The 20,147-nt window shown below is 46.3% G+C and overlaps 1 protein-coding gene across 8 annotated transcripts in view; it reads right to left on the reverse strand.

The window, feature by feature from the left end:
- The window catches only part of LOC134350928 (dematin-like), a 71,727-nt gene that overhangs the window by 24,187 nt on the left and 27,393 nt on the right, over positions 1-20,147 (reverse strand). For 5 of the 8 annotated variants that reach the window (XM_063056779.1, XM_063056778.1, XM_063056777.1 and 2 more), the window contains exons 2-7: positions 10,876-10,960; positions 10,611-10,648; positions 9,006-9,083; positions 4,755-4,910; positions 3,385-3,429; positions 966-1,092 (exon numbers count right to left, since the gene is read on the reverse strand). In XM_063056779.1, coding sequence (XP_062912849.1) covers positions 966-1,092; positions 3,385-3,429; positions 4,755-4,910; positions 9,006-9,083; positions 10,611-10,619 — 415 coding nt within the window. In that variant the 5' untranslated portion in view covers positions 10,620-10,648; positions 10,876-10,960. The remainder of the gene's footprint in view (positions 1-965; positions 1,093-3,384; positions 3,430-4,754; positions 4,911-9,005; positions 9,084-10,610; positions 10,649-10,875; positions 10,961-20,147) is intronic. The other 3 variants (XM_063056782.1, XM_063056781.1, XM_063056783.1) reach the window with 3 other exon arrangements.

Genomic DNA, 20,147 nt, shown 5'->3' on the forward strand with positions numbered 1-20,147 from the left:
ACATCCCTTTAATCTATTACTTTCTAACAATCTACTCCTCTGAGTAGTGAATTCATTCAGTAGCTAAACCCCTTCAGTGGGGGGAGTTTGGAGGATTCACTATGGATGAAGAAAGTTCTTCCCATCCCTGTCCTGAATGTCCAAACTTTTATTTTGAAACGGTGACTCTGGACACCAAACCTGGGGAATGAATATCACCCCACATCCATCCTGGAAACACTAAGAATTTTGTAACTTCCAGTGAGGTTTTCTGAATGCTGGTCAATACCGGCCCAACCTGCTCAATCTCTCCTCATTCAGCATCACCACCAGCACAGCACAGACAGTGTGGGCTGGAGGGCCTGTTCCCGTGTGTTCACCGTTACATCACCAACCCAGGAATGAGTCTGGTAACTCGTCGTGGTGCTTTCTTGTGTGAAAAGATCTTCTCTTAAATCAGGAATCCATAATGGTAAGGTATAGGTTTCCACTCAGTGCTGAGGCACATCTGATTGTACTGAGACTGTGATGCTGCTATAGAAATACAAGTCATTATTACGCAGTGTTTTGTGTCTTTGCCAAAAATATGAAAGTCACGATGCACTTGAGTCATTCTATGAGTATTCATTCCTCAGCTTGAAAGTATGCTGTGGAATGCAAGCTGGAGCTCTGAGTTGTTTAACCTTCTCTTTCTCGTTGTCCACTGTATGTCGGATATACTTTGTGAAACACCAGGGGCTCCTCTGAATAAAGTACAAAATACTGAAGAGAGGAAAGCGGACATGACAGTGGGAGAGTGAAACCCACAGCAAAAGTCCTTATTGGAGCAGATTTCCAGACTGTAGCTTACTCACACTCAAAGTAACATACTCACTTTTTCCAATACTTAATTGATTACTTTTTACTTATTGCAAATCAAGTACATTGGATTCATTGATAAATATAACCCAACAGCTCAGTAAAAAGTAGTGTGATGAGGACCCTACCAGGTCTGTGGAAGTGATGTGGGAGGCTCCCAGTGGACATGTAACCACGGCGACTGCATGCTGATCCCATCGAAGATGTTGGAGACTTTTCATCCGCCCAATCCCGACACTCCTTGTACATCACGTACTGAAAGGTAAGAGGGTGGACCTTTACCTTCTGCTCCACTGCTGGAGATAAAGCTGTACCTCGGTGGACACACTGCGAGTCAATCCGTGGCAACTGACCACAGAGTCACAGGGTAAGACAGCACAGAAATGGTAAAACTGATCCATGCCAATCAAGATGCCCACGTGTCTGCACTTATCTCATATCAAGTCAAGTCAAGTCAAGTCACTTTTTATTGTCATTTCAACCACAACTGCTGGTACAGGACATAGTAAAAATGAGACAACGTTTTCCAGGATCATGGTGCTACCTGAAACAATACAAAACCTACACTGAACTACGTAACAAAAAATACAAAAACTACACTAGACTACAGACCTATCCAGGACTGCATAAAGTGCACAAAACAGTGCAGGCACTACAATAAATAATAAACAAGACAATAGGCACAGTAGAGGGCAATAGGTTGGTGTCAGTCCAGGCTCTGGGTATTGAGGAGTCTGATGGCCTGGGGGAAGAAACTGTTACATAGTCTGGTCGTGAGATCCCGAATGCTTTGGTGCCTTTTGCCGGGAGGGAGAAGAGTTTGTATGAGGGGTGTGTGGGGTCCTTCATAATGCTGTTTGCTTTGCGGATGCAGCATGTGGTGTAAATGTCTGTGATGGTGGGAAGAGAGACCCCGATGATCTTCTCAGCTGACCTCACTATCCGCTGCAGGGTCTTGCGATCTGAGATGGTGCAATTTCTGAACCAAGCAGTGATGCAGCTGCTCAGGATGCTCTCAATACAACCCCTGTAGAATGTGGTGAGGATGGGGGTGGGGGGGGGTGGGAGATGGACTTTTCTCAGCCTTATCCCACCCCCAAAATCTTTTCTATCCACTTACCCACCCAAGTACCTTTTAGGGCACCAGGAGAGATTAGTGGTTAGCGCAATACTATTACAGCTCAGGGTGCTGGAGTTTGGAGTTCATTTTTATGTTCTCCCCTCGACCGTGTGAATTTCCTCTGGGTGCCCCAGTTTCCTCCCACGGTTCAAAGATGTACCAATAAGTAGGCTAATTAGTTATTGTATATTGTCCTGCGATTAGGCTAGGGTTTAAATACAGGTGGGTTGCTGGTGGTGTGGCTCATTGGGCCTGAATGGCCTGTTCCACACTGCATCTCTAAATGAAGAAAATGCTCTTAATGTACCTGGCTCAAACACTTACACTGGCAGCTCGTTCCCAAAACTTCTACTGGCAGTCATTCCCAAAAATTCCACTGGCAGCTTGTTCCCAACCATTTCCACTGGTAGCTCATTCCAAACACAGACCACTCTCTTTCTGAATGTTGCCCCTCAGTTTCCTATTAAATCTCTCCACTTTCTTAACATACAACTATGCCCCTGATTCCCATAACCCTGAGAAAAAAGACTTGTATGCATTCACCCCATCCTCACCCTCTTGATTTTACATACCTATATAAGATCACCCATCATTCTCCGATGCCCCAATGAGAACAGTCTCAATCTGTTCAACTTCTCTCCATAACTCTGTCCAAGCAACATCCTTGTAAATCTCCTCTGCATTTCTTTCCTACAGCAGGATGACCAAAACTGAACACAATATTCCAAATGCAGACTCACCAATATCTTGTACAACAGCAACTCAACATCCCAACTCTTCCTAGAGATGCTGCCTGGCCTGCTGCGTTCACCAGCAACTTTTATGTGTGTCCCAACTTTTACACTCAGTCCCCTGACTAATGAAGGCCAGTGTGTCAAAAGTCTCTTCACCACTCTGTCTATAGTTATTAGCCCTCAACCATCAAGTTCTTGAACCAGAGCAGATAACCCCACTCACCCCAACATGGAACTGATCCACAACCTTTGGACTGACTTTCAAGACTCTACAACTCATGTTCTCAATGTTATTTATTAATTTTTTTTGTATTTGCACAGCTTGTTGTCTCTTGCACATTGGTTGTTTGTCTTTGTTGTGTATAGTTTATCATTGATTCTATTGCATTCCCATGTATTTTCTGTGAATGCCCGCAAGAAAATGAGTCATATGGTGACACATAACTCAGGCCCTCAAGCCCCGGCAACACACTTATAAATTTTCTCTGCACTCTTCCAAACTAACTAATATCTTTCCTGTAGGTAAGTAACCAGAACTGCACACAATACTCCAAAGTGGGCTCACCAACGGTTAAGACTTAACGACCGTTAAAGACCTGTGGCTCAGGTTCAAGGGAGCAATGGTGTAATCTAGATTCCACCCCTCATGCTTGTTAGTTCCATCAGAGTCAATCACCCTACTTGTCATCTTACCTCAGGGTAGGTGAGAGGTGACATTGGTCGTGGAGAATGTTGGCGCTGCCAAAAGAAATGATTAAAATATTAAGACACATACAAATAAAACAATTCATGTGAAACAAAGGTCCTAAATCACTACTAACATTTGAATGGGGCAAAGTGATGTTTCAAAGGTGGTTACATTATATAATCGTTTCTAATTTTTGCAATGATGACCCTGGTCACTTGGTCTCCTGGAGACTGAACTCTACCTTCAGGCTTCTCTGACTGGCTCACCGGGCTGGGTACAAGGAGGGCGCTTCCCTGGTTGGAAGTCTGAAGCCAGAACCACTGTCTCATGTCAGGAATTAGTCCTAACAGGGTTACTAGGATGGTAATGGAACCAGGCAGTTTAGCAGAGGCTTCTAGATAGACACATGAATATGAGGGGGATGGAGGGATATGGAGAAGGACATTTAGTAGAAATTGCCATCAAGATCAGCACAATATTGTGGGCCAAATGGCCTGTGCTTCACATGTTCTATGTGTCCACTTAGATTTATGCTGTTTATAGAGCCATAGAAAAGTACAGCACAGCCCTTTGGCCCATCTAGTCCGTGCCAAGCCATTTAAACTGCCTACTCCCATTGACCTGCACCAGGATCATTGCTCTCCAGACCCCTGTGTACCATCTATGTACCTATCCAAACTTCTCTTAAATGTTGAAATCGAGCTTGCATGCACCACTTGCACTGGTAGCTCACTGCACACTCTCATGGCCCCGAGCGAAAGTTTCCCCTCATGTTCCCCTTAAACTTTTCACCTTTCACCCTTAACCCATGACCTTTAGTTGTCATCCCACCCAACCTCAGTGGAAAAAGTTGGCTTGCATTTACCCTAACTATACCCCTCATAATTTTGTATACCTCCATCAAATCTCCTCTCAATCGCCTACATTCCAAGGGATAAAGTCCAGACCTATTCAATCTTTCCTTATAACTCAGGTCCTCCAGACCCAGCAACATCCTTGTAAATTTTCTCTGCACTCTTTCAACCTTACTTACATCTTTCCTGCAGGTAGGTGACCAAAACTGCACACAATACTCCAAATGAGGCCGCACCAATGTCTTACACAACTTCAACATGCTGTTTTACTTTTCCCTGCTATTTGTTTGTGAGAACCCTCATACACTTGTTTCTCCCATCTGTAATCCCACTCATTAATGAAATCCTGCTCTGAGAATTTCCTGTGCGTGAGGCTGGTGGAACAAGTGCTGTCGTTGGTGTTAGGACAGAATGATTCATGAACCAGCGCCCCCCGCAGTCCAATGACCTGAGCTTCACACAGCAGGGGAACTAATAACCAATTCATTCTGCTCTACCAAATAGAGAGGTTGAAGGAGTACCTCCACAGAGCCCTGGACTTCTGGCCTGTCTGCATACATGTAGCTGTAATGTGGTTCAAAGATCATCAGATCTGGGCGCTCAATCTCCAGAATCGCCTTGTCTTTGGGAATTGCAGCCAGCTCCTTGTAGGGCAGCGCTTGCTTGTCCAATTTAGCCTGAAGATCAAAAGGACAGGACAATTACAGCACCTCACCGGCTGGTTTAACTGAAATTATGTTGTCCTTCAGCAGCTTAGCGCATGCCTTTACATTCCTCACCACCACTCGCTCCCAGCTGTATCTACAGGATAACGGACCGGAAGGACGGCAAGGAGGGAATGTCATCAACTTACACAACACTGAAACAGGCCCTCCAGCCCACTAAGGCCATGCAGACTATCGTACCCATCTATACCAATTCCATTTACCAGCACACGGTCTCTAGCCTTCCACACCTTGGTGATCCAAGTGCTTGTTCAGATATTTCTTAAATGTTGTAAGGGTGCCTGCCTCCTTCTCTCCCTCAGATTCCAGCAGCCCTCCCTCCTCTCCCAAGTCAAAAGGATCTTCCTTAGACCCTTTCTAAACTTCTTACCCTTCATCCTAAATTTATGACTTCCAGTGTTAGATATCCCCACCAGGGGGAAAACTTTGTTAATATCGATCCCTCATGGTGATGTTCACCGCTGTCAAGTCTGCCTTCAGTCTCTACCACTCCTGTGAAAAGGGACCCAGCCTCTCCAGTCACTCCTTACAACTGAGACACTCCATCTCAGGCAACAGCCTGGTGAATCCCTTCTCCACCCTCTCCACTGGAATCACGTTATAGAGTCATAGAGAAGTACGGTACAGAAACAGGCCCTTCCTGTAGCATGCCAATCAGGAACGCACTCGGTACTGTGTACCGAGGTTTGACTAAATTATACCATAAGCTCCCGGCTCTTTGATTCTGTGTCTCAAAAAATGGAGGCAAGTATCCAATGGGTCTCCTTCACTACCTTATCTTTGTAGTCTCAATGAGACTGCCTCTGATCCTTCTAAACTTCAGAGGGTACAGGTCGAGTCTGCTGAATCTCTTCTCCTGTGAGAAATCAGCCTTCTCTGGGGTCAGCCTGGTAAGCCTTCTCTGCAATACCATAAGACTATAAGATATAGGACCAGAATTAGGCCATTTGGCCTATCGAGTCTGCTCTGCCATTTCATCATGGCTGATCCATTTTCTCTCTCAGCCCCAATCTCCTGCCTTCGCCCTATATCCCTTCAGGCCCTAACTAATCAAGAATCTATCAACCTCTGCCTGTGGCCTCCACAGCTGCCTGTGACAATGAGTTCCACAGATTCACCACACTCTGGCGAATGAAATTCCTCCTCATCTCCATTCTAAAAGGGCACCCTCTATTCTGAGGCTGAGTCCTCTGGTCTTAGACTCTCTCATCAGAGGAAACATCCTCTCCACATCCACTCCATCGAGCCCTTTCAACATTTGACAGATTTCAATGAGTCACCCCTCTTTCTTCTAAATTCCAGCGAGTAGAAGCCCAGAACCATCAAACATTCTTCATTTGACAAGCCTTTCAATCACAAAAGCATTTTTGTGAACCTCCTTTGAACCCTTTCCAACGTCTGCACATCCCTTCTTAGATAACAGGTCCAAAACTGCTCACTCCAAGTGAGGCCTCACCAGTACTTTATAAAGCCTCAACAATACATCCTTGCTTTTATATCTAGTTCTCTCGAAATGAATGCTAACATCACATTTGCCTTCCTCACCACAGACTCAATTTGCAAAATGAATCTTTAAGGAATCTTACACAGGGATTCCCAATTCCCTTTGCACCACAGATTTTTGAATTTTCTCCCCATTTAGAAAATAGTCTACACTTATATTTCTTCTACCAAAGTGTATGACCATACACTTCCCAACATTGTACAGTATTTCATCTGCCACTTCTTTGCCCATTTTCCTAATCTGTCTAAGTCCTTTCGTAACCTTTCTACTTCCTCAGAACTACCTGCCCCTCCACCTATCTTTGTATCGTCGGCAAATTTGGCCTAAAGCCATCTATTCTGTCATCTAAATCATTGACATATAATTTAAAAAGAAGTAATCCCAACACAGTGTCCTGTGAAACACCACTAGTCACCGGTAGCCGATCAGAAAAGGCTCTCTTTATTCCCACTCTTTGCCTCCTGCCAATCAGCCACTGCTTTATCCATGCTAGTATCTTTCCTGTACTAACATGGGCTCTTAGCTTGTTAAGCAGCCTCGTGTGTGGCTCCTTGTCAAAGGCCTTCTGCAAATCCAAGTACATAACGTCAACCAATTCCCCTTTGTCTCTCCTGCTTGTTATTTCTTCAGAGAATTTGAACAGATTTGTCAGGCAAAATTTTCCCTTAAGGAAACCATACTGACTTTGGCCTATTTTATTATGTTCCTCCAAGTACCCTAAGTTACATCCTTAACAATTGACTCCAACATCTTCCCAACCACTGAGGTTAGACTACCTGGCTTATAATTTCCTTTCTTCTGCCTTTCTCCCTTCTTGAAGAGTGAGGTGACATTTGCAATTTTCCAGTCCTCTGGAACAATGCCAGAATCAATTGATTCCAAAAAGATCATAACTAATGCTTCCACAATTTCTTCAGCCTCCTCTTTTAGAATCCAGGAGTGTAGACCACCTGGTCCAGGTGACTTATCTACCTTCAGACCTATCAGTTTCCCAAGAACCTTCTCCCTAGTAATGGCAACTGCACTCACTTCTGCACCCTGACATGCTTGAACTTCTGGCATACTGCTAGTGTCCTCCACAGTGAAGTCTGATGCAAAATACTTATTCAGTTCATCGACCATTTCTTTGTCCCCCATTTCTAACTCTCCAGCATAATTTTCCAGTGGTCCAATATACACTGTCGCCTCTCTTTTACACTTTTTGTATCTGAAGAAACTTTTGGCATCCTCTTCAATATTATTGGCTAGCTTACCTTTGTCTTCCATCTTTTCCTTCTTTATGATGTTTTTAGTTGCTTTCTGTTGGTTTTTAAAAGCCTCCCAATCCTCTAACTTCCCACTAATTTTTGTTGTATTATATGCCCTCTCTTTGGCTTTTATGCTGGCTTCTAGTGTCAACTACAGTTGTGTCATCCTGCCTTTAGAATACTTCTTCCTCTTTGGGATGTATGTATCTGCACCTTCCGAATTGCTCCAGAAATTCCAGCCATTGCTGCTTTGCCATTATCCCTGCTCGTGTTCCTGTGTTCCTTTCCAATCAATTTTGGCTAGGTCCTTTCTCGTGCCCCTGTAATTCTCTTTACCCCTACTGACCCCACACTCCTCACCAGTCAGGGTGACCAGCTCCATTCACAACCTCCAGGAGCAGTCCCATCTCAGTCCCACTGATCCACCACAGATCAGACCAGAATGATGTTGAGAATGTATCAGAACAGGTGGAAATGTTTTAGGGGCTGAACCAGCTCACAAACACCACCCCCCACTCCCACCACCTGTCCTTCACCTCCTGCCACGCCTACAGTTCCCACACACTGGCCTCAGAACCCACACAACCTGAGTGGGCACAAGCTCTCCTTCATCTGGTGGGAGAGCCAAGGTGAAGGGATCTCCAAGGCCAAGTCTTCCTGACAGTGTCACCTTTGCACATTAACTACCACCTACAACACATCGTTGAACACCAACAGGGGCAGCTTCCCCCCATCTCCTGTACGCGCCTCGATTATTGTTCTCAAAGTAAGTTGTGTTTTTCCACTTTAAATTACTCTGCTCCTCCTGCACACCTCACTGCCCCACCCCACTTCCCTCACTGCCCTTCCTCATCCCTCACTTCCCCACTCCACTTCCCTCACTGCCCTTCCTGATCCCTCACGAATTTCCTGCACACTGCCACTCGCTCCTCACACTGCCAGTCTCCCTGCCCCGACGCTGTGGCTGGCTCCACTGCATGTGGATGTGATGCACCCTGAATGCAGAACATGTGAGATGCTGAGCATCAGGGATTAAGACAAATTCTGACTCACAGGGTCATGGTGCTGGTAGCAGAACCAGAAACGACCTGGGAGGGGAGACACGGCCGCACCTGAGGAACCAGGACCTGTCCTTCGTTGCTCTCAGAAGCTGCCTGAGTCGACACAGGAGGGCAGCAGGTGCTGAGACATCGGAAGCAAGAAGGGGTGGTATACAGCAGCTGACCTAATGCCCACCCGCTGTTACAATTCTACCTGTTTATATGGAAAGGTCCCGGGAATTCTCTCGGTACTCACACGGATGGCAGAAGCCGGCGATCCTGGAGCACTGCCTGTGTGCTTGGAGGAGACGGTCCCCGTCGAAGTCTGTAGCTGCTGTGGGTGTGAGTGCAGGGAGAGCATTGTGAGGACAGAGAGCAGCAGCACACAGCCAGTAGTCCCGATAAAACTCAAAAGACCTTACTTTTAGCCCTTTTAAAAACAGACAAGATATATTTTCTCCTCATTTAGGTGTTCGCAGTTCCTTTACAGATTTATTCTGCTTTGCCACTCAGCATCAGCCTATACGCAGCGTGACTGTGGGTCCAGGACCAGAAAACTTAATTAGCAGTCCCCAGGACCCTGAGCAACGTAGTCCTTATCCCACTGTCCGCAGCATAGGGAGAGAGCAAGCACTGCAGTTCCCAGGTCCTCTGTGTCCCTTACCCTTTTAGCCAAGTCCCACCGTTTGATGTTGATGGAGATAGAGTCATAGGAAAGTACAGTGCAGAAAAAGGCCCTTCAGCCCATCTAGTCTATGCCAAACCATTTAAACTGCCTACACCCTTTCACCTGCACCAGGACACTACCCTTCCAATAAGTATTGTCAAAAAGAGTGCCTACTGATGACAATACGGAGATGTGGTAAATATTATATCAGCCTGGGTCCTTGATATGACTAACATTCACAATAGAACTTCCCTTTAACCATTCAGCTCTTTAACCAACTGGCACAATCCGAATCACTGCAATTTCACAGCACTTTGATCACTTTATACTAAAATGGACTTCATTTTATTTTAGGTTTTTTTGGGGTAAAGGAAGTGTATGATTTTTGTTTTCTTTGTAAATGCTGCTTACATGATGCAATGTGCCTGCAAAACTGCTGCAAGTAAGCTTTTCATTGCACCTGTGCATGCATGGACTGGTGCAAACGACAATAAACTTGATTTTGCAATTCATGCAAGTGTCTCAGTGTTTGTTTAGGTCCCTCTCAGCGTGGGCTATGCTTACATGGATTCAGACCAGCATGTTGGTTTTAACACGGGTCCCTGCAGGCGTGTGTCCCTGCTGGCATGGGTCCAGGCTGGTGTGTGTTAGTTTTAACATGGGTCCCTGCCTGCATGTGTCTGTGTTAATATGGGTCCAGGCCAATTTGTGTTAGTTTTAACATGGGTCCCTCCAGGCATGTGTCCCTGCTGGCATGTGTCTGTGTTCATACAGGTCCAGGCTGGTGTGTGTTAGTTTTGTTATTCGGATTCCAGTCAGTGCACATCTGGTTACACAGTTTCCCGCTGGAGTGTCAGTATTTACACAGGTCCCCACGGCATATACCTGTGTTTACATGGGTCTCCCCCAGTGTGTGCACCGTTTTATGTGGGTCCCCGGCATGTGTCTGCATTTACACTGGGCCTATCCCCTTCAAGAGGACATGCCAGCACAATGTAAAGCTCTCACTTATGTTCTCAGTGGGTAACAAATTGCTTCTGGAGATGCTGACTGTAAGAGGATGGCTGGATGAAAAGGGCCCACCTCCTCAGCCGAGGTTTCACAAAAACACAGAGTAAAACAAGGCAGAAGAATCTAAACTCCCTGTCCTGAGTATTTCACAACCACAAGCCCACAAAGTTGACAGAAACATACCTTCTGCATGTTGCCTGTAAACAGGTTGTCTGTCAAGCCTACAGAGAGAGAATGGGATAATCAGGAATGATACTTTCACAGATTATGACACATCCACTTGTGTCTGCTGAATCACCTCTCTTCGCTGGGCTCTGCCACTCCCTTTTAAACCACCAGAATTATTGTGACTTAAGGATAAAATTAAAATATTGAAAAAGCTATTGTAAGCTGTTGCCAGTGTCAGTGTCAAGGGAGAAAGTATTAACATTGAAAATCCTGCACCTACCGGTATCAGGTTAGATGATCAAAATCAATGCATTCTCATAGCCCCATCCTCCTGCTTCATTCTGCACTCAGTAATTCCTTCCTCCCTGTGGGTGGAAACACAGCTTTAGCCTCTACTTTTCTCATCAATATCTGACTACATTTCACCCACGTGCTCTGCTAGTCTTTCAAGTAAGGGTGAGGCTGGCAGGATTAGGGTACCTTGGATGACGGGGACTATTGATCCTCAGGGTAAGGGAAGAGGAAAGGATCAGGTACAGGCAGCTGGGACCAAGACAATCTCTTGGGGAGTATAAGGGATGAAGTACACCTTAAAAGGAAATCAGAAGGCCAAAAAAGAGGATATTGGAATATTGTTGGCAATGTTCCATCTAAGGTGTGTGCGCACACGTTTTCCACTACTAGCGCACAAATGAATTTAAACTGCGCACAAAAGTTTGTCACCCTCTACCTCGTTGGCATGTTAAGCATATTTCATGATTGTACACGATCACATCTCCTTTTCTGGTTTCTGCTGTGGGCGGTGTGGACAACGTGGAGTTTGCCATGAACTGTCTGCAGATTTTAGAACTGGCTTATTTACATTGCCTTTATTTAAGAAATTATTTAGTGCGCACATGTTGTTGTCACTGGGCAAAAAATGGTGCAGCACAAGATTTTTTGCACACACTGGTCATTATAAATTAGACGCAGCTTTGTTTGCAGGTAAGGTAAAGGAAAATTATAAGAGTTTCTATAAGTCCATTAAGAGCAAGGGGTTAAGTAGGGGGAGAATAATCCTCTTAAGGAACAGTTTGGGCATTTAGGTGTGCAGCCAAAGGAAGTAGGCAGGGTCTTAAGTGAATATTTCTTGTCTGTTTTTATCACGGAAAAGGTCATGGAAGCTAGGGGACTCAGGGCAGAGAGCAGGGATGTCCTTACAATCATCAATATTATGAAACTGGTGACATTGGCAGTATTGAGGTGCATAAAGGTGGATAAATCCCCAATCTCTGACCCAAGTGTACCCTAGGACATTGTGGGGTGCAAAGGAAGAAATGGCTGCCTCCTTGTGAGAGATTTTTGTATCTTCCTTGGCCATGGGTGAGATATCTGAAGACTGCGGGGGGGGGGTGATGGGGATGGGGGTTGCTAATGTTGTGCCTTGATTTAAGAAGGTTTGCCAGGGAACTACAGGCCAGTGAGCATAACATAAGTAGTGGGAAAGATTCTGAGAGACAGGATCCACCTGTATTTGGGAAGTCTAGCAGGATAGCCAATGACTTTGTCAATGGGAATTAGTGTCTCACGAATATTTCTCACATTGAACCTTGAGAGTTTTTTGAAGTGGTGACCAAAAGAACTGATGAAGGCAGGATGGTAGCTGTTGTCTACATGGACTTGTGCAAGCTCGTTAACAAGATCCCACATGCTGGACTGGTCTAGAAGATCCAGGGTGAGCTTAAGTAAATGTAAATATTTATATTTCATTCAATCAGTTTGGTGGATGGAATCAGAGGATGATGGTAGAGGAGAGTTTTTTCAAATTGGAGGCCTGTGACCAATGATGTGCCTCAGGGATCACTGTTGAGGACGCTGTTGTGGGTCATCTATTTAAAGGATTTGGATAAAAATTATTCCCCATGTTTAGTAAGTTTGTGGATGACAGCAAAGAATGTTGTCTGGGGCCACAACAAGATCTAGATCAACAGGGAAAGTGGGAAAGGGGATAGCAGATGGAATTCAACTCAGACAAGTGTGAAATGAAGCATTTTGGAAAGATAAAGTGGGGGAGGACATGTGCAGTGAATGGTGGAACTGGGGAGTATTGTAGAACAGGGAGATTGAAGCATAAAGGTATATAATTCCCTGAAATTGGTGACAGGGTGGTGTGATTTCTGGATGTGATGATGTGTTCTATTTCTAGTCCCAGCTCTGGTTGCTCTTTTATTGTTACTACTACTACGGCAATTTTTGAGTCGGATGGCCCGCAGGTAATGAACATTGAGCTGAACGGTACTGAAATATGCCTTTTGGGTTTTAGGTTCTCTGTTTTTGATTTTTTTTTTGTTACCGTTTACGTGTTTTTTTAATGCGTGGGGGGGGGGGTTGATGATTTTCTTTGATCGGGTTGGTTCCATGGTTCTTTGTTCCTTGACTCTCTGCGGGGAAGACGAACCTCTGCATACATACTTCGATAATAAAAGTACTTTGAACTTTCAAAGAAAGTATTTGGCATGCTGCGTTGGGACATCATGTTACAGCTGTACAGGATGTCTGGTCGCCCTACAGTAGGATGATACGGAGTTAGAGAGGACTCAGAAAAGATTCACAGAAATGTTGCCAGCTCTGTTGGGGAGATGGATAGGCTGGTTTATTCTCACTGGAGTGTAGGAGGCTGAGGGGTGGCCAACTGAGTTTCTAAAATTATGGTGGACATAGTAGATAGCAATAGTCTTTTTCCCTAGGGTGGCAGCATACAAGACCAGAGAGCATAGGTTTAACATGAGAAGAGGAAGATTTAAAAGGCACCTGGGGGCTAAGTTTTTGACACAGAGGATAGATGGACTGAGTAAGTGGTACAGGCATGTACGAGAACAACATCTTTACACATGTTCATGAATGGGAAAAACTGTACAATGGACAGCCCCAAGCCCGGCTGCAAAAGGAGGAGGGTTGGGCATGGTGCTAGCAACCCCATCTCAGAGAAACCCAGTGCTACAGGAATACTAACAGAGGCTCCAAAGAGGAAAGATCTTCTCCTGGAAAACGTGTGAGGTCATGTGGTGATAGTGGAAGCCACAGGGCTGATCAACCTTTGGCCCAGGACTGAGGACTCTGGTCAGCAGTTGTCGGTGGCCTATACCCTAGTAGGGGTGATGGGCTTAAGAAGAGAAGAGAGGAAGAATAGATGGGAAAGGTTTAGAGGTATATGGGCCATATACAGACTAATAGGACTAGCTCAATCAGTATGGAGTAGTTGGGCCAAGGGGCTGTGTAAGGTCATTTTGTCCCAGGTACAGAAACAGGCCCTTCATCCCACCTGCTCACCATTAGATCCTTAGCCCTCCCTGCCTTGGCAAATGAGTTACTTGTCCAGACTTCCTTCCATGCTGCCTTCACCACCTCAGGCATCCCAGTCCAAACCCCCACCACCTTCACAGTGAAAATATTCCCCTTCAGTACCACTCTCAATCTTTCACCTTCAACCTCTGCCCTCTTGTCCAAGGCACCCCCACTGCAGCAAAAAGATTATTTCTATCTACCTTACCTACCCCTCTCATAACTTTGTGTTCCTCCATTCCTTACACTAATCCGATTTGCTAGCCTCCTTATTTCAGGCTTTGTTTTCCTCTTGCTTTAAGAAGACCACTATTATCCTGGTACTGTCACAATGGCGGGGGCTTTGGGAGCAAGGGTGGACCCAAATGCAAGACTCATCTTGTGAGGTTACTGAGATTTAGTTTATTGTTCGATACCAGGAGAGCAAGGCAGGAGCAGGAAATATCGAACTGGACAAGGATTCAGGACTACGACTAGGCTGGGACAAGGGGTCTGGTCTAGGACTCGGAATCGGCTCCCAGAACTGCAGGAGACATGAAGAGGCTAGGGTATGGACTCCGAGCCCAAGACTGGGCAAGGACCCAGTACCTGAGTCTTGCCTTGGGCTCAGACCCCAGAATCAGGCATGGACATGACATGGGCTAGGGAGAGGAGGAACATGGAAAACAGAGCCTCGGTCTCGGGGAGCAGGTACATGGAACCATGAACACATACATAGAACACAGAGTCGGGACCCCTCCTTGGGTACAAGACATAGGGCTGGGACTCAAGACCCTCTGCGGGGCAATGGCAAGACGGCCTGACCTACCCCATGGAGGCGAGGACAAGACACGACAAGACATGACCCCCCGCGGGGCAACGGCAAGACAGCCTGACTTACCCCACGGAGGCGAGGACAAGACAAGACAAGATGAACACGAATGAACAACAGACAGTACCTATCTAGCTCCGGTGATGGAACTAGACCGAAGAGCAGGCGGGGGCTGCAGATGAGGGCTAGAGGCGAGAGGGGCAGACAAGGGAGTAGGACAGGAATCACAGACCGCCAGGGCCAGGACTTGACACAGAACTGGGAAGCCGCCAGGGCCAGGACTTGACTTGGTACTTGAGTGCCGCCAGGGCCAGGACTTGACTTGGAGCCTCCGGGTAGTGGCGAGCTCTCGATTCACCCCGGGAACAGTCGACAGCGGTTCTTGATTCCCTCCAGCGGGTTAACTGACGGACCGACCTCGGTGAGGAAACTTTGCAGGCTCGCTTTGGCGAGGTTACCGGACTGGGTTGCTCCGGTGAGGAGAGGCGAATTACCGGCACTCGCTTCGGCAGAGACTAGGCTTGCTCCGGTCAGATGACATTGGCACGCCGTGACTTTGCAGACGCTCCCGCGCCGAACGGCTGAAAGCCGGAGACTATAAACTACCAGTTCAGCTGAGTGTTAATTGCCTCTAATCACCAAAGTCGAGGGACACGGGAAAACAGGGAATCAATGGTCCGGATCGTAACATAAACAAGGTAAATTTAAAGGGACCCCGATCCGGACCATGACAGGTACCCGAGAAAAATCAGATAACGTGTTTTAATGACTGCCACCCAGTGGCTCTGGCATGCGATATCATGAAGCACTTCAAAAGACTGATCATGACACACTTTAATTCCAGCCTTCCAGACAACCACAACCCACTCCAATTTGCCTATTGCCAAAATAGGTCTACAGTGGACACCATCCCCCCAGCCCTGCACTCTTCTCTGGAGCATCTGGACAGTAAAGACACCTACATTGGATGCTGTGGGCAAGAAAGTTCACTAACATCTCTTCTTCCTCAGGTGACTAAAGGTATGTGGCATGTCCCCATCAACCCATACCAATTTTTTATCCATTCACCATAGAAAGCATCTTATCTGGATGCATAACAACTTGGTACGGCAACTGCTCTGCATGTGACCACAAGAAACGACACTGCGCTGTGGACACAACTCAGCAGATTGCAGGAATCAGCCCCCTCTTTAGGGGCTCTGCCTATACTTCTCACTCCCTCATTAAAGTAACCAGCACAATCAAAGACCCCCCCCCACCCACTCTGGACCTTGTCTTCCCCCCTCTCCCATCGGGCAGAAGATAAAAAAGCCTGAAGCATATACCACCAGGCTCAAGGACAACTTCTATCCCACTATAATCAGACACTTGAACGGATCTCTTGTACAATAAGATGGACTCACGGCCTCACAATCTACGTTCTCATCTTGCACTTTATCAATCTACCTACACCGCACTTTTTCAGTGCTTTTACACTTGAATCAGCATTGGTAAATTGTTTTACCTTATTCAATACACTGTGTAATGAACTGAACAAGGTGCAAGACCTTCACTGTATCTTGGCACAAATGACAAAAATAAACCAATTCCAATACTGTACCTTGAATTGTCAATAGCGACTCAGAGGCCACAATCACACCCAGGTAGGGAGCTGCTGCTACACCAGGGGCACTGAGAGAGAGTGTCACACTTTGGGAGGGGCAGTACCGAGGGAGGGGCAGTATTGAGGGAGGGGGTACTGAGGGAAAGGCAGGACCGAGGGAGGGCTGGTACTGAGGGAGGGGCAGTACCGAGGGAGGGGGGTACTGAGGGAACATCACACTGTGGGAGGGGCGGTACTGAGGGAACGTCACTCTGTGGGAGGGGCGTACTGAGGGAAGGGAAGTATTGAGGGAAGGGCAGTACTGAGGGAACATCGCACTGTGGGAGAGGCGGTACTGAGGGAACGTCGCACTGTGGGAGGGGCGGTACTGAGGAAAGGGAAGTACTGAGGGAAGGGCAGTACTGAGGGAACGTCACACTGTGGCAGGGCTGGTACTGAGAGAGTGTCGCACAGTGTGTTGGGCAGTACTGAGGGAGCTTTGTACTGAATGAAAGCCAAACTGAGGGATGGGTGACACTGAGGAAGTGCTGCACTGGGGCAGTGGTTTTATTGAGGGAGAGTCACAGTGGGATGAGCAGTTCTGAGGGAGCATTGCACTGTGGGAGGGGCAATATGGAGAGAGTGTCACACTGTGGGAGGGGTAGTAGTGAGGGCTGGGTCTGAGGGAGCGTCACACTGTGGGAGGGGTGGGACTGAGAGAGCATTGCACTGTGGGAGGGGCGGTATTGAGGGAGGGCTGGGTCTGATGAAGCATCAGACTGAGGGAGGGCTGGGACTGAGGGAGCATCACACTGTGGAAGGGGTGGTACTGAAGGAGTTAATAGGAATGATGTGATCGCACTGAAGAGGTGATTCACCAGGATGTTGCCTGGGACTGGAGAGGCTGAGTGGGATCTGACAGAGGCACAAAAAGTTATCAGAGACATAGATAGGTAGATAGTAAAAATCTTTTTCCTATGGCAGAGGTATCTAGTACTTGAGAACATAGGTTTAAGAGGAAGAGAAAGGTTTAGAGAGGATCTGACGGATATTTTTTTTTGGTTACAATCTGGAACACACTGCCTGAAGACTCTCACAATAAATAGGGAGTATCGCGATGAGTATATGAATGGCCGTGGCAGACAGGGCAACAGACCACATGCTAGGAGATGGGATGAGTATACAGGTGGGTAGCTGATGGTCACCGATGGATTGGTTCTTTTTGCATGACTTCATAACCTATGCGGTGACCTCTCACAGCCATCAGCCATGATGGTCATCCAACCACACTTCAGTGCTGTTGGGTTCAGATCCCAAAGTCACATGTGTATCAGGAGGTGATGGACGCATCCCTCTTATAAATAAATAAAGGCCACTAGCTAACTGAGCAGCTGCCAGCCATGACCGAGACGTGGTGCTCTGGCACAGAGGCAGGGAAAGGAGTGTTGAAGGGAAAGCCATCCAGCACTACATCAATATGGAGCACGGCCAAAGGGCCTGGAGTGAGAGGCCTCTGTATTGAGAACTACCCGTCTGAAAGTACCTCGCTATTCCGAGAGCTGCTTTGGGAACGATTCAGGTGACAGATAAATACGTATTGCCCTTTGGTTATAGCTTTGCAACACGCTTTAATTATTAAACACACTTAGAAAACAGCAGCCTGGGGCCCCCAGCTGTGTGTGCCAGTCACACTGTATTGTGCTGATCGACTGGACTCTAACACAGGATTTGATTGCCCATTGTTCGTCCCTCTCTTTGGCCGGGGGTATTTTGCTGACATCAGTTAATTTTTGCTGACACATTCTCTCGTTAATTCTCAACCTAAACCAGTAGAAATACTTTCTTTCTACATTTCAACAGTTCAAACCCATTGCTGCAGAATGTTAGGGAACAATAATATATCGTTATTAAACACCTAGAAACCATGCACAAACACTGAGCATGCAGTGATGGAAGGGAAATCATGTTGAACAGGTCAGTTGTAGTCAACAAGCTCAAGAGTGACTGGAAGAGTAAATAAAGGGAACCAGTGGATGGGGAATATTTAGAAAAGGCTTTTGACATGAACCCATACAGATTAGTCAACAAGCTTAATGCTGCCACACAAGTGGCCACTCGAGGAAGTTCTCAGTCAGCATGAGCCCCACTCTATATCAATGATCTGAGGGCAGCAATACTGATGATATAAAACTAGGTGGTATTATGGGAAGGAGGATGTAAGAAGGGGATATGGAAAATCTAAATGAGTGGGCAAATTGAAATGTGGAAGAATGTGAGGTCGTCTACATTGGTAAACAAGACGGTATTGCAGGTTAATTTTTTAAAATGATGAAAGATTGGGGAATACTGATGTTCAAGGAGACCTTGATCACAGCCCACAGAACATGCAGATGCACACGTTCAGGAAGGTAAATTATAAACTGTCTTAATTACCAGAGGATTTAAGTGCAATCATTGCTTGATTTATTTCGGAGGGGTTTTCTTGGAAAATAGTTGCTCAGTGAAATTTTGAAATTGAAGTATCTCAGCAACTACATTCCAGCTCTTTCAGCACAGAGAATTCCCACACACAGGGGTGTGGTTGAGCTGTCAGTATAAGAAAATATATCTTCACAACTTAGAACATAGAACATAGAAAATTACAGCACAGTACAGGCCCTTCAACACATGATGTTATGCTGACCTAAGATGAATCTAACCCTCCCCTCCTTTTTCCTATCACCCACGTGCCTATCTAAGAGTCTCTTATATGTCTCCAATACATCTGCCACCAGCCCATGGCAGTGCATTCCACACATACCACTCTCTGTGTACAAAATGTACCTCCAATATCTCCCCTCTACTTTCTTCCAATCACCTGAAAATGATGCCCCCTCATACCAGCCATTTCCGCTCTGGGGAAAAAAGTCTCTGACCTATGTTTCTTATCGTACTGTACACCTCTGTCAAGTCACCTCCTTCGCTCCAAAGTGAAAAGCCCTAGATCGCTCAACCTATCGTCATAAGGCATGATCTCTGAACAGGCAGCATCCTGGTGAATCTTCTCTGCACCTTCTACAAAGCTTCTGCAACCTACAGAATTGTAATGAGGTAACCAGAATCGAAGACGAGTTTGATCTGACCAAGATTTTACAGAGCTGCAGCATTACCTCATGGCTCTTGAACTCAGTCCCCTGACTAACGAAGGCCAAGACACACATGCCTCGTAACCGCTCTTAAAGGCACATTCCCAAAAGAGTCAATGGCTTTGTCGCACAAAGTTTAAACACCAGGCATTCTTGCAGTGAGGAGCACAGTGGAGGAATGCAATGGGTGGGCAACTCAATGACTTGGGTTCAGTCCTGACCTCGGGTGCTGATGTGTGTGTGTGGGGTGGGGGTTCCTCAAGGCGACCACATGGGGTTTTGTCCAAGCACTATGGCTTCCTCCAACAGCCCAAAGATGTGTGTATTGGTACGTTAAGTGGCTACTAGTTGTCACTAGTGTGCAGACAAGTGGTGGAATCCAGCAGAGTTAATGGGTGCATGGGGAGAAAAATTGGATTAGGATACAATTGGTGTAAAAATGGTGGCCTGATGGTCAGTGCAGACTCGGTTAGTTGAAGGGCCCATTTTGATGCTTCATCTGCCCAACTGTAAGTAAATATGTTTTACTGCAATAACACAAGGCCTTGGCAAGATTAATCCTGTGCTATCATATACAAAACTTGTCTCCCGATCTAAACGACATTCACACAAAGGAGGGAGTGAACGAGGGCATAGTACAGTAAGCGGCAAAGTGGGGCAAGATTCAGTCAGTTGGGTCTCAGCTCTTTGAAGCTTAGGAACCTTGTCAACAC

This window comes from Mobula hypostoma, chromosome 8 (genome assembly GCF_963921235.1).
Source record: "Mobula hypostoma chromosome 8, sMobHyp1.1, whole genome shotgun sequence".
NCBI lineage: Eukaryota > Metazoa > Chordata > Chondrichthyes > Myliobatiformes > Myliobatidae > Mobula > Mobula hypostoma.